Below are 14,691 nucleotides of genomic sequence, written 5' to 3'. Positions count from 1 at the left end.
TGCACACGCACATACTTCACGCACGATCGTCGATTCGCTAACCCGAATTATCGTCAACGCCCGAATATTAACACTTCAAACAGCTCGTTATTTAAATTGGACTTCACGAATTTGTATCGCCGCTTGAGATTACACGTGTTAGTAATGGCGTTGGGTGACGAGCGCAAGAAGTTTGAACTGGAAATGGTTTATTACAGAAATAATTTAAATTTTGATATTGAACACTTATTTTTGCACAATCGATTTACTTACAAAATATGAAAGTAATTTATTCTTCTACATACATAATGCACTGGACTTTTACATTTACGTAAGACGTATCAATAATCATTTCAAAATTTGTAAAATTCTAATTTTAAAAGAAGCAACACAGATAAGAGGAAAAACTTCATATTTTTTTTTACATAATATCAATATTTATTTCCAGTATACAGATAAAAAACTACTCGACTTGTAAAGAAATAACTATTCCTTTCATTAAACAATTTTCTTAAACAACTTTGTTTATGAAAACTTCATTAAAATCTCACCACCTTTTATTGAATTGCGATATCCTATTTAAATATTATCATTATTTCGTATTTATGTATTGATTTGTATAGAATACTTTATTCATTACAAAATAAGTTTGCTCGATCAAATTTCTGTGTATCTAAATAAATCCATATTTTTAAAAAATCTCTATCATCTCATAGATAGATTCTTGAACATTTCGGGGATCTTGAACAGCATCTGGGGATGCTGCTCTAATATTATAAAATCGCCTTCCTTTATCTCGCATATCGCCTGACCGCCGTGTAGAACCGGAGAAAAAGCGTAGTGCTTCAAGGTCTACTGGATTTTCTCCTCTCGCATGCTGACGCCTCCGTTTAACACCCATCCACAAAAATCGACAGCCGGCGCCCGTTTCTCGCGCGAGTCTCGACCGGCCGATGCCTATCGCCGTTGCCCCTCGCTATCGATTTAAGCCGAGAAACGAGGCGAAACAACTTCGAGGAAATTGTTTCTACGCGGCCGCGTCGCGTGCTTCTTTATTGAAAACTATAAGCAGCTGCAGGGATGGAAGAGGAGGGGGAAGTGAAGAGGAAAGTGCGAGAAGGATAGGTCTAGGAGGTGAGAACTCTCACGGGAGAGAAGAGAGAGGTCTCAACGGGGCCTTAATCACCCGTGATGCCCGCTGGATATCGGCGAAAAAGGAAGAGATGGACAGAGAGGTCCGGGAGGACGAAAAGAAGTGGCCTGGTCTCTCTGCACTTAGCATAATGTTCACCACGCCTGTCATTACCCTCGACACCGCGGACATGCCAGCCTAACATCCCGCGTGGTCCTGCCCCGGTAGACACGCGAGGACGTGCCGATATACGTTGTTGAGCGCCTCGCATTATGGCGAGAACGAACGAAGCGTAAGAACGCCATCCGTCCGGAATATTAATCGCGCGAGCGCGATATAAGTTAAATTGACTAAAGCGACCACGTTTTCCTTTTTACACTCGTCTTCGTCGTTGCGTCTTATTTCCGTGCTAGAAGGACGAACGTCGTCGTCATCGTCATCGTCGTCGTCGTCGTCGTCGTCGTCGTCGTCGTCGGGGAAAAATACGTTTGCGAGGTATCACGCTCTAAACCATGAGAATCTTGGATGTAGTCGAGTCGACGTGATACTGATTAAACGGCCGAGGTGCAATTTTCAAGAAATTAGTTGTTTTAAGGTACACAAGCAAAGAGCGAAAGGAGATTTAATGGGAGGTTGCGAAATCTACTCTCATCTCCGTTCGTCATATTTAACCTGAGAAAATTAATTGTAGAAATCGACAAATTTAATCTACAAGAGTGTGGCATAGGTTGGCGCAATATATTAAATATAACTTGAAAAATTTGTTCGTTATAATTTTATAGAATTGCAATCTTTGTCTTTTTATTAATCCTTTTTTTAGAAGAACGTATCTGAATTCTTATTGAATGCAATTTTGCTTTTATCTCTGCATTCCTTGCATTTCTTTATATCTACACCGAGAAAAAAAATTTTTTAATTTTAATAAATAATTATTCGAATAATACTAATGAAATATCTACTTACGGTAAATATTTTCTCTATAAGAAAAAATAATATTTAAATTTGACTTTTTTTTATTGTAGCTTTTTTACTTTAAAAAATTTTTGTAATACTCTTCTTCTCGAAATGCAGTTTCTTGTACATTGAGGAACAAAATTTATTTTGTTACACTCTTGTACATTAAATTTGTAAAACCGAGTAGGCGGTCGAATGGTCTTTCTCGAATTCTCTGACGTGATTAACCTTAACGATGCTTAGCATCTCATAAATCGTCAATCTTACGTATTAGGTGTATGGAAAGAAAGAATCGATTTACAATCGTGTCAAAATATAAAATCTTTGCGGAGAAACAGTTTAAATAGCTGCGTAAATCAATGTTTCCTACTCTATTAGTATTTTCAAATAAATTTTAGGAGGCTCTAAAATAAAGAAATTATTTCGTAAGAGCGTTTCATGAGATTGCTTAATAAACCTTGAGGAAAATTAATAGTACCGCATTGATAAATTAATTACTATAAAAAATGTTAAAATTTTTGAAGAGACTGGAAGACAGAAACATCTCACTTGTCCGTGACAATAAATAAAAACTATATGCGTCATATAATATTTTTAATAATACAGATACTAAAAAACTGATATTTTCAATCTTGAGATGAAGAATTAATTAGAACATACTGTTAACTTTGTTCAGCATTCTTTGATTAATTATAACAGTATTAGTTCTTAATTCAGTCTAATATTTCAATATCCGTTGGGCTTTCATTACAAATTATTTCTGAAATGATTAATAAAATTATTTATTTTTTTTTATTTTATGAAGAGGAATGTAATTCACGTCCGCAATTTGCCGAGCGATTTTTAGACTTGCGAAACGAACCACCGCGCACGGCCAGCGTAGATAGCGCTATTACAAATGCAGGCTATTGTAGGTAGACGCCTTTTTTATCACAATGAGGTGTGATTTATTTGTAGAGGCAACTTCGCGAAAGGACATCTGATCTGCGCGAAAGGATATCTGGTTACGATGGTACTTATGGAAATGTGCATCGAATGACAAATATAGCCTCTTGCCGAGGATCGCCGAGGATTCTACAGTGGCCGCGATTTACAACTGCGCCTGTACAAAAATTGTTAAACGAGAAAGAAATTTGAAACCGCGCAAGATATTTTTAGAAATTAGTAAATCCAAGAAAGCAAATATAAAAATTGTGAATTTTTTATTGCAAGAAACATTGAAGAAAATTGTTCGACGCGATATACATTTGATCAACTTCTTTAGCTTTTTAATCATTAATTCTTGTTATTTTTTTAATTAAAATTTTCAGTTTTACCATTGTTAATAATAATGGAAATTCAAATTTTATCATTTTAAAAATTAAAGAGTACGTTGTTGTCTACCGTTTTATTAACGGACATAAGCCTAATAATTACCGTGAGAGATAGACTAGAACGTTCTAATTAACATTGAACATATCTTCGTTAGAAATACGATTCATCCGTCAATTTCATTTATTACTCGATATCGAGAACCTACGGCCGATCTCGACATATGAATTGGCGTTTGCGCAACGAATGGCTATAGGAATACGAAGACTAAGAACGTAACCATCATTTAAGAGATCATCTTATACGGAAGCTCATGCTGCTGCACCAACAATGCGCCATTACTCGCGAATAAATAAAAGCTGCAATCTCTCGTGCGTGCAAGGTAGCAAACGATAATTTAAGTCGGCAAGGAGCGAGGTAGTTTCTCCGATGGCTCCTTGCAATACGACGGCCGATACGTTCCCGATGATTTGATGCTTCCTGGGCTCGAACGATTCAATCTGGCCGGATGAGGTCGCAGATTCACGTCGTTATGCGAGAGCATATCGTTTGGCACTTAACTGCAGCTTACGTAGCAATATGGTGGACATTACACACCGATCACATACGTAGCTAACTAAAGACGAATTTACGTGGTACACTTTGTATGATTGTTTTGAATGAATACTCCAAAATTTATTTGCAAAGATGGATCGTGTTCATTGAAAACTTGTGCCTTACACTTTGAGAAAAAGGTTGTTTAAAAATTTATTTGTGGCTACTTATAAATTTATCGAACTGAAATATTTCTTAATCGGCCTGAGTGTGTTTTATTAAATATATTATAACCCATTCCTTGCTCTGATTTACACAGTTACTAAAATTGGATGTCTTCGTCTCGAGTTCGTACAAAAATTTTGATGCGCAGTTTGATCGATCTTTTCTATTTTTTTATTATTGTGTTTTCGAACGCGACACAAAATGTATCTGTCAGTAACTTGCAAATACCTCGCTGACACGAATTGACAGTACACGTTGTTCCTTCGCAGAAATGCGGCGGAATTCAAAGCGCGAATTAGCATGTCATATTCATCACCTCGCCCATGTCTGCTTGTCGATGAATAGCTCGACTTTCAGTCTATGCCCGAATCGATGAGTGTCGATAAGAATCGACGTGTCGCTTGCCCGTGTTTATAATCGCGTTTCTGCTGAAGAGATCAAGCTAATCTTGAAACATGATGCAGCTTCATAAATATTGGGGGTCCATTGATAGGCTTTTTAATTTTTAATTTTAACAAATAGGTCTTGAGAGTCAATTTGATATTCGTCACATCATATTTAATAGCGATTTAATTAAGAAAATGATGAAAATTTGTCTTAAAACATTTTAAGTTTTATTCTTCGCAGTTTAATAATTTCAATAAATTTTTGAAAAGATATATGTTAATAATTTTTTAATTTTTTTCTGAGACTTGAAAAAAAACTATCAATCAATCATTTAAATTGTAATTAAAAAAAAAGACTGAATAATTCGCATATAACTATCAAAATTTAGTATTAATTATATACATTTACATATCAATCAATTAGAACTCAAATAAAAATTTTTTCATGCGATTCGTTCTCTTAAACAAATCGTATGATCTATATTTTACACAACGTTAATCGATAAAATAATATTTGACGGGATTTTATTTTATGAAACGTTGAACGTTTCAAGACAATAACAATCTTACTTTCGCACGGCCTTGATATTTTTTGTTTTTTTCGTATCTCTTTGCGAAAGGTCGGCGCTCTATCATTCGTTCTTCGACACTCATCGAACGAACAGGTAACGGAAGGTATGCTGTACGTCTTTGCGTTACTCGAGAAGTATCTCGAGATGAAATCGCGGCAAGTGTTAAAAAATATTAAAGTCTATGGTATATTACATATCTGTTACCGTAAGCTTCTTGGTAAGCGCGATTAAAAATTCAAAACTTATCGAGATGATTAGAATTACGTCGAAGTAAATATTTCGAACGATATTTTTTATTTGGCATATGAAAAAAAGAAGTGTAATTATTGAATATTTCATTAATTAATAACAATTTGTTCTTGAAGAGAGAAGATGATCTGCATAAAGCGATAAAATTGACTACAAGGGAAAGGAGATTTATCAAATTTGCGTCAGTGGCATACGACGGTCAACTGTATATGACTCCGCAGGATTTTCTTGACAGCGTCATTGATGCCGAACCTCGACGTACGTAACTCACATTTATTTACTTTAATATTTGCGCTTTGATTAATCCAAAATTATTTAATATATTCCCAAATTATTCAACTAGAATAATAAACTAGAGTTGCATCATTCCAACTTCAATAATATAAAATTTAAAAATTAAGAAGGGCGTAATTTTACGATAGATTTATACAATAAACGTCTTTTATACAAATAATATATTTCTTCAACAAAATTATTTTTTGCGGGGAAAAAAAATGTCAAATTCTTATTTTTTTTATTGTTAATACTTTTCGGGTTTCTCATCAGAGGTTTGTTTTATTTTATACAAATTGTAAAGTAAAGCTTCGATTTGTTCAACAAATTACCATCGTTTCTTTGATATATGTTTTCTAGCCATAGCCATACTACAATAAAATCGCATTGTATTACTGTACAATGCGATTTTATTGTCATAGGTTTCAATAAATCTTTCTTAACGCGACATACACGATTCTAATGATATTTTCAGCGAGATTAAAGAGGCGCGTGCTGTCCGATGAAGAACTTGAAGTGATGAGAAATTCGACGGCTTCGCTACGCCATGGAAGCACACATATGTTCCGAAATTTACGAGATAAAGGTAATCAAATACAAGCATTTGCAAAGTGAACTAAAATATTTTACCGTCTTATAAATAGTATATTTAGGTATAAGAACGAAAAATTATGTAGTATGCAGTCGAGGGCTAGAAAAGAGGATATTTTTATGTAAATTTTTTTCAGAAAATATACAAACGATTTATTTTAAGCAACTTTATTCACATAATAATACATATTTTTGCAAGTAAAAATAATGAATTATAGTTATAAAAATACGTCTTGTCCTGCGGTTCCTATAAAATCTAGTTACTCATTGCAATTATCATTAGAATTAAAATTATAAATAAAAACATTCTTTTTCAATAATTTTAAGATGTATAAAAAATTGCATTTACAAAATTTCAACAAAAATTGAAGTTTTACATTACAACTAAAAAAAAATGAAAAAATTAATATATTTTAATTCCGATAGTCTCAACAATGACCGAACATCTTTTTTGTCTCTGGTTACTGAGTATCCACATTTTATAGGAACCCTAAAGATGCGCGTTCAATCACATAGTTTTTATAACTACTATCATTCATAATTTTAACTTGCAAAAATTTTTAATCATAGGTAAAATATATATTATTATGATTATACAAAGTTTAAAATAAATTGCCCGTACTTTCCGAAAAAAATTATAATTTATAGAAATAGTTTTTTTCGTAGCTCTTCAAATGATAACACTTATAAGGCAGGCAATTGTATTAAACGATATTGTTGAATAATAAGTTATATTCGTGCATAATGTTTATAGCGTCAACAAATAAAAATCCCACGATTCCGTTACCAAAAATCTGCGATTTAACATATCTCTAGACTTATTAGCTTCAAGTATGACGATTTGCACCTCGAAGCTTTCTACCGAGGTATGCGATTCGACGAGAAAAATGACGAGACGTGCGCGATAAGCGGAGTTGTCGATCGCAATCGTCGTGTACGGTCGCAACTTGTGTCTACGGCATTTATATAGTGTTTATGCGACACAAGTTTCCGCCACCCACGTGTAACGTACATCGCGACAGACAGGGCTGTATCATTAGTTTAATAGCGCGGCAGTACTTCTCGTGGCGACTGCGTTTTTCTCCTTGCTCTTTGCGCGTGCACTGCACGTTCGTCGCGCTAATGGAAATGCAAATAATCAGCAGACGTAAGGGGAGCCGCGATGGCGGAGAGGAGGGTAGCCAGTTTCACACCTCTCTTCAATAATAACGAGTTCCCCTATACCGCCACCGTGTTTTCTCTTCTTTTTCTTCTCCTTTTCGCGTGCGTGTGAGACAGAATTATACCGGCGCGGCGCAGATAAACGGGTCCGCTTTTAAGGACACTCGGTGGAGACGCGGGGAGACCGTTACAATTAAGAACAACTTAAGGAGATTGGACGCTATCAGCGAGAAGCTATCGTTATGACCGAGATAGCGTCATCGTCATCATAACAATATATCTATCCGAGCACCCATTGATTTGGGAGACCGTAGTCGTAACCTCGCTACACTTCCTTATTGTGTCAACGACTCGTGCTACTCTTCGGAATATTATATCATTTCACTGATCGTTTCGAATTAAATATCAGAGTTATTGAAAATTTTAGTTTTATAGATATATTGTAAATAAAAGATTCTCTACAAAAACTGAAGTCTGATGGACTTGTTTGATTCTTGAAAATTTTTCTAAAATTTTCTGTTTCATAAAATAAAATAAAATAAAATTGTTTACTATTTAAAAAAAAACGGATTTGTTTGGGTTTTGTAGGAACTCTCTTCAACATATACAATGTACTTTATGTGTATGTTATTTATTTTATTATTTACTATTGTAAGCAGTGATTTCAAAGTGATTTAGCGTATATATTAATCTTGGAAATATTGGAAATATGATATTATTCATCTTTTTTGAATTAATATATTTTTATCGAATTAATGATAAATTTAAGTTCGATAAATTTTAAAATTACTTGATATACATGAATATTTAATATATGATATAAAAGATATTTTTAGATACGTCATACGAAAACAAATATAAGTATTTATCACTGATAAGTACATATTTATGACACGTTTGGATTTTAATATTTTTAATTCTAAAAATATTTCTGACAGCGAAAACACTTAATTAACAGCGAAACGAAACAAGAGATTTACATGCACAGAACATCATCGTCATCAGTGGATTGACTCTGCTTTCTTTACTTTCTTTTCACCATTAATTTTCTACGCTTTTAAATTTTATGGGGTAGCTACGATTTGTAAAACAACATCCTTGTCATGTTACATGCGAGCTAAATCGCGTCGCAAGGGAGTACGTTTAAAATCAGAATTTAGATGCGTCCGCGGGTCTCGCTTTTGCTATTAAATTCTAAGTTATTGATCATCTCCAAAGACGATGGTCCTCTCAAAGAAAAATATCTGAAATCACCTGAGGCGTGTCTAACGCGTATTTGACATATTCTACTTTCAGATGTCATAAATACGTTTAATACTGTAGACCTCCTCATTATTCTTAAATGCGGATTAGCGGGAAAATTAGGAAAGAATTCGACGAGATTACGAGAATTTACGAGACATCAAGATAAAATCAAGTGGAGTAGTAACGATTTGCTTCTCGAGGTATCGCCTAAAGTTTTATAACGTCTCGATTTACTATTGCGGAGAAAATATTGTCCAATCGTAAAATTAGGTGGAATTGTCGAACCACATTTTTGCGTCCAAAATATTGACGCATGCACGAAAATGTGTAAATCAGTGGATGCGATAATGAAAAATTTAATTAATTTTTATAATTTTTAAAAATATAAAAATAATTTTTTTTTTACTGTTATTAATTTGCTTTTGTACAATCACGAACATATCACGAACTGTACATAACGTATGTACATACAATTACTTTAAGCGTGTAATTCTTTAACAGCTTACAAAATCACAGCACTTTGTCGTTAAATTGCTCACGTTTTTATTTTCAGGAATTATTTCTTACACGGAGTATCTGTTCCTTCTATCCATCCTGACAAGTAAGTTTTCTGCCACCGATAACTTTAGATATATTTACGAGGCAAACTGCGACTCAAATGCATAAAACGTTTAAATGAAACGCAACGCTCGATCGCGGTGTTAGGTGCACAAATCATACGTTGAAGAAGAAAAATCGGCCGATGAGATGCCGCGTTCGTCTTTTTCACACACAAGCAATGGCTGTTATTCGCTCACTTGGAAAACTATAATCTGCACAAAGCGTTCAATTTGTTTGATGTAGCTGGCACAAATTATTGTGTGACCATTTTAATACACGAAGCGTGTGTTTTAAATAACAGTGCATTCTTACATAAAAGCGGTACTCAGAATTCATGGAAAATAAACCTAAATGACAAGGTGATATCAAATGACGTTTCAGTGACATCTTATTAACGTTAGAGGCGTCATTAAGACATTATTAAGATGTCATTTGACGTCATCTGGCTACTTTGGATCACGCTCTTTCTTTCATCTGCGAATTCTTTGTCTAATTTAAAAAAAAAATTTGCTTTCAGTGAAAATTAGCTACATATTTTTAAAGATTTGTGATATTTGATACACATGTAATTAATCTTGAAGTGAAAATTTTAGATTAAAATGAATTTAATGAAATTAAATGAAGAATATGGCATATTATTTATATTCATAATAGAAACTCGATTATCATTCAACTTTATTCAATTATAACTTAGCTTCTTGTGCGTTAATAATTTTTTAAGAATTTGAAAATATATCGCAAAAAATTCATAAAAATACATTGTACTTCATCTAAAATGCTTTGCGTGTACGCACATACGTTCGCGTTTCGTGCACAAAACAAATTTTAAAATTGATAAGATATAAATATCATGCGCTATAAAAATGCTTCGTTAATGTTGAATATTTCAATGTAATGTTGAAAATTTACGGTAATAACTGATCTCGTTACAGAGCCGAAAACTGGTTTCCAAATCGCCTTCAATATGTTTGATACCGACGGAAATGAGAGAGTCGACAAAACTGAGTTTCTCGTGGTAAGACATCGCATGTGCGCACGTTTTTGATAATTGCAGATGCAGGAACATCATTAGAGCTACTAGCAAGCATTAATTTGTTAGTTTTTTTCAATTTTACTTTACGAAATAAAACTTAGGTTTGCTTTATTTGCATAGCAGCACAAATATTTCTTTTGCAAATTATTAAATCATTATAAGAATTTAGTTAATAAAAATAAGACAGACTTATTCAAACAATAATGTTGCACATTACATTGTATTTTGATTTGAATATATATTTTTATTAGTATTATTTATTATATTCTTGTTCTTTTTGTAATAATGGTCAAAATTTTGAGCTAGGAAACCGATAAACTAGCAATTCTGCAATATGCAAATAATTTAATGTTTTTAAAAATATCACATAAATATGCAAATATACTTAGGAACCAAGATTGCAGTAATAGAAGAGGTTCACATTTTTCTATCCTCACATATTAAGAATTTGTTTTTTTCAAAAATATAAGTTCAAAATCACATCAGATGGAACATTATTGAATTCTAGTATGCACAAGCTGGAACAATTGTGGGATGGATCTACCAAGGAAGAACTTTTAATATTAAGAAACTTTTATACTAATTATCGATTAGTATCAACAGAGTTTTTGTTGTTCTCATAGATTCGTCGTTTACTCGGCGGCAGCTTGAAGGAACGAGAACTCGATGAGCCTACAAAACGTGCAGTGAGTTTTAGAAAAGTTTTTGAAAACTTTTCTCAATCAGGACGATGTCAGAAATTAAACATGGACTGATGTTTAGAAAATCAATATGGAAGCCGTTATATCTCTTTCAGCTATTAAATCATCTAACGGCTGTACAGTTTGCTATTTATCACCTTGAACTATTTATTCTGCGAAGCCCTTCAACTTTTTAAACATATATTGTGCATATATTTTTTAAAATTATATTTACTGCTAATGTTAATTGATTTTTCAGAATGCATATTAATGCTAAGATAAACAATTCATTTTATAAAGGTTTTAATAAAATTTTGAAAAATGATTAGATTTATATTCCAGAAAAAATAAGATACACTATATACTAATTATTTGTTATACTTATTTATTTATTTTTTTTACATTTATTTAATATTTATTCATCATTTATAATTTTATGTTGCAAATATTTTTTGCGATAATTTCGATTAACATTTTCATTTCATTAATTTCAGAATGCGTTATTCTCTGTTCAAAGCTAATGCTTTTTTATTTATTTCATCAAATTAGTTACGTGCCATAATAGCTCCGAGCGAAGAGACTATAGGCAAGGCAAAACTTCGCGAAGCTCATCCGAATAAATCGAAAGAAATCATCCCACATTCTTATGTAAGTTTGCAAATATGTAAAATGCTATAATACATGTTGTATTTAATATTAATTTAAATTATTATTTTATTATTTAATATTTTACGTTTATTTTTCATATCTTTTATCTGTATGTCTTTATTTAACACAAAATTGTGTCTACTATTTAACACAGCATAAAAGGTTGTATAATCGTAAAAACACAATTGCAGTAAAGAAAAGTAACGATATTTTTTGATGATTATTTATAATATAAAATATATTGAAACTGTTCGTAGTCTTTTAAAAATCAGTTGCAACCTATGTTATGTTATTGCTATATACAATCTTTTAGAATATAAGCAACTATATTTAGGAAAATATGTACTAATTATTTTTCATGGGTATATGTGCAGATCCACTATGGTTCAATGTATATGCAATCGCAATCATTAATCTATTTTTTTTACTAATATTGATATTCGATATATTAACATGCAGCTTACCAGTGCCATTCTGTGAAAAACATCTGTGCTTTAATATAACCGCTGCTCTAACACTATTTGCCACTTATTTCAGATGTATTAACTACTAATACTGGACACCGAAACACTGCTGTCACTTTGCCTTTATATCATGTAATCCTGGCATATGTGTCTGTTAGTAAAAAGTGTGTTAACATCGTGTTGAACTGTTGCAATAGTAATTGTTCGCTCTCACATCTTCATCTTCGAATACAGATGGAGAAGATATTCAGTCACGCGTGGAGAGGTCGTCATGGATGCGAAACCAAAGAGGAATTGGAACAATTGCAGGAACGCCAGAGAACGCCAGAAGAAATTCAAGGCCAATTCATTGACGACGATCAGGTATCGTGATATTATTTACGCGCATCTTTAAATATGATGAAGTAAGAACTTAGAATAAATAAAAATTGATAACAGAATTTATTAATGTATCCAAACAAAAATGGTCAATGTTTAAATAACGTAACAAAGACGCTAATTAAATATTTGCTACAAAAAAATCCAATATCTTTAAGAAAATATAACTGCTGTTAGTTCTCATTGTTATTTACGCAAAGATTTTATGATAATTCATATTGTAAAAAAGATAAAAATAAATACATAAGAAAAAAAATCAAATTATATCAAATTAATTTAATTTTGAGAATAAATTAGAGAACTATAATTTTTAATTTGTTTATAATAAACGTATCAAATAAATAGTCGATAAAAATTTCAACATGAAGATTTCTTTTGTTGCCTAGGGTTTGCAACGACGTCACGCTGTGGACACTACATTAATGGTACACTTTTTCGGCAAAGATGGTACTAATGAATTAAGATATGAGGATTTCAAACGTTTCATGGAGAACTTACAACATGAAATATTAGAACTGGAATTCCACGAATTCAGCAAGGGACACGATACAATCAATGAATTGGATTTTGCTAAAATTTTGTTGCGATACACATACCTCGAACCAGACGAGTAAGTTGTATAATCGTAAAAGCTGTGTTTCAAAAATAATATAATAATTGTGAGAGATAATTGTGCAAGGAACTATAAATATTTTAAATATTTTAAAGATATTCGAAATATAATAGCTTATACGTTTTTGTGTTTCAAATTGAACGTTCCAAATGGCATCCAAAATTTTTTCCATTTCTTTCGATTCATCACTGTATTTTCTAACTAATTTAAAAATTACGTAGAATAAATTAAACAAAATTCACAGATATGACAAGTACTTGGATAGAATGTTGGATCGAGCAGAGTTGCATATTGGTATCACGTTCGAGGAGTTTCGGCGCTTCTATCAATTTCTGAACACTTTGGATGATTTTTCAATAGCGATGCGAATGTATACATTGGCTGACCATCCCATATCGAAAGGTAAAGATTAATCAAAGTCTTATTTGATTAATATACAAAGCCAATTTGTTATATGTTGAGAATATTTATTACAGTATTAAATCCTTAAATGTGAATTGTTTGAAATGTAATAAATGTTCACTTGTTACATCTTTTTAATATAGATTTCTGTTTTTAAGGTGAATTTCAACGTGCTGTAAGGATATGCACGGGAACGATGCTTTCGACTCACATAATCGATACCGTCTTCGCACTATTCGATGAGGACGGCGACGGTCAACTTTCTTATAAGGAGTTCATAGCAATTATGAAAGATCGATTGCATAGAGGGTTCAAGGTAATCACGGCATCACGAAATACAGACACTTTGAAAATATAATATTTCACTTTTGAGAATTATTTTAGAAGATACATAATATCTCATATGAAATATGTCGAAGTAAAGACCGAGAAGAGACCTGTACGAATGGTTGCCATTTCTCAGGCTCTACAATACAGCATCATACACAATATTATCGGGCAATTTGTAAAACGTAGGAAAAATATGACAATCACTGTTAACTAATATAAAATTCCATCTTTTATAGTCTCAACAACGCAACGAAGGTTGGGAGGCGTTCAAATTCTGCGTAAAACAAGAGATGAAAGCACCGTGAAGAAAAAATTGAGACGGAATACACAAAAACGGGAAGGCGCAAGAAAAGATAACACTACTCGCTAATTTAAACAAATCTTATAAATGCTGCATGTTTTCCGATAATACTGATCGCCATCAAATGATTTCCCGTTTATTTTGTACTAATATTTATTTGAAAATATTGAAATATGCAATTATTATATATTTTATGCAACGCGCAGCTAAATTTATTAAGATCATACTGTTGTTTAAATACTCATATTGTTATTGTTATTTAAACAATCATAATATATATGAAGCAGCTATTATTGGTAATAGCAAAATAAAAACATACTTTTCGAATTCTAACTAATAAACGCGATAGAAGCTACGAAATAGAAATTATTTTGTCTTTTCAGCTTTTATTAAGTAATTTAGTCTTGTAATAATATATTCTTTATTGTATAATTTGTGATTATATAAATGTATTTTTTTATGATTCTGTTTCGCTTAAAAAATTCTCTTTCTCTCTCTCTCTCTCAATCTTTATCAACAATCTTCCGCATATATAAAATGTTCAAAATTTTCAATTTCTCATAGCTATATTATTTTCTATATAAATCTAAAAAAAATATCTTTTATTTCATATTTTTTTATTGATTTAAA

The 14,691-nt window shown here is 32.2% G+C and overlaps 1 protein-coding gene across 3 annotated transcripts in view; it reads left to right on the top strand.

The window, feature by feature from the left end:
* The window catches only part of LOC105197226 (calcium uptake protein 3, mitochondrial), a 28,012-nt gene extending 13,488 nt beyond the window's left edge, over positions 1-14,524 (top strand). Inside the window, exons 2-12 of one of the 3 annotated variants that reach the window (XM_011163515.3) lie at positions 5,459-5,600; positions 6,091-6,201; positions 9,166-9,213; positions 10,145-10,227; positions 10,869-10,931; positions 11,475-11,573; positions 12,272-12,400; positions 12,802-13,025; positions 13,273-13,430; positions 13,589-13,746; positions 13,997-14,524. In XM_011163515.3, coding sequence (XP_011161817.1) covers positions 5,459-5,600; positions 6,091-6,201; positions 9,166-9,213; positions 10,145-10,227; positions 10,869-10,931; positions 11,475-11,573; positions 12,272-12,400; positions 12,802-13,025; positions 13,273-13,430; positions 13,589-13,746; positions 13,997-14,065 — 1,284 coding nt within the window. In that variant the 3' untranslated portion in view covers positions 14,066-14,524. The remainder of the gene's footprint in view (positions 1-5,458; positions 5,601-6,090; positions 6,202-9,165; positions 9,214-10,144; positions 10,228-10,868; positions 10,932-11,474; positions 11,574-12,271; positions 12,401-12,801; positions 13,026-13,272; positions 13,431-13,588; positions 13,747-13,996) is intronic. The other 2 variants (XM_039447293.1, XM_011163517.3) reach the window with 2 other exon arrangements.
* The last annotated feature ends 167 nt before the right edge of the window (positions 14,525-14,691 follow it).

The sequence above is a fragment of the Solenopsis invicta genome, chromosome 3 (assembly GCF_016802725.1).
Source record: "Solenopsis invicta isolate M01_SB chromosome 3, UNIL_Sinv_3.0, whole genome shotgun sequence".
In the NCBI taxonomy this organism is placed as follows: domain Eukaryota; kingdom Metazoa; phylum Arthropoda; class Insecta; order Hymenoptera; family Formicidae; genus Solenopsis; species Solenopsis invicta.
Note: the sequence above shows the minus strand (reverse complement) of the source record. Positions and strands in the feature narration are given on the sequence as shown.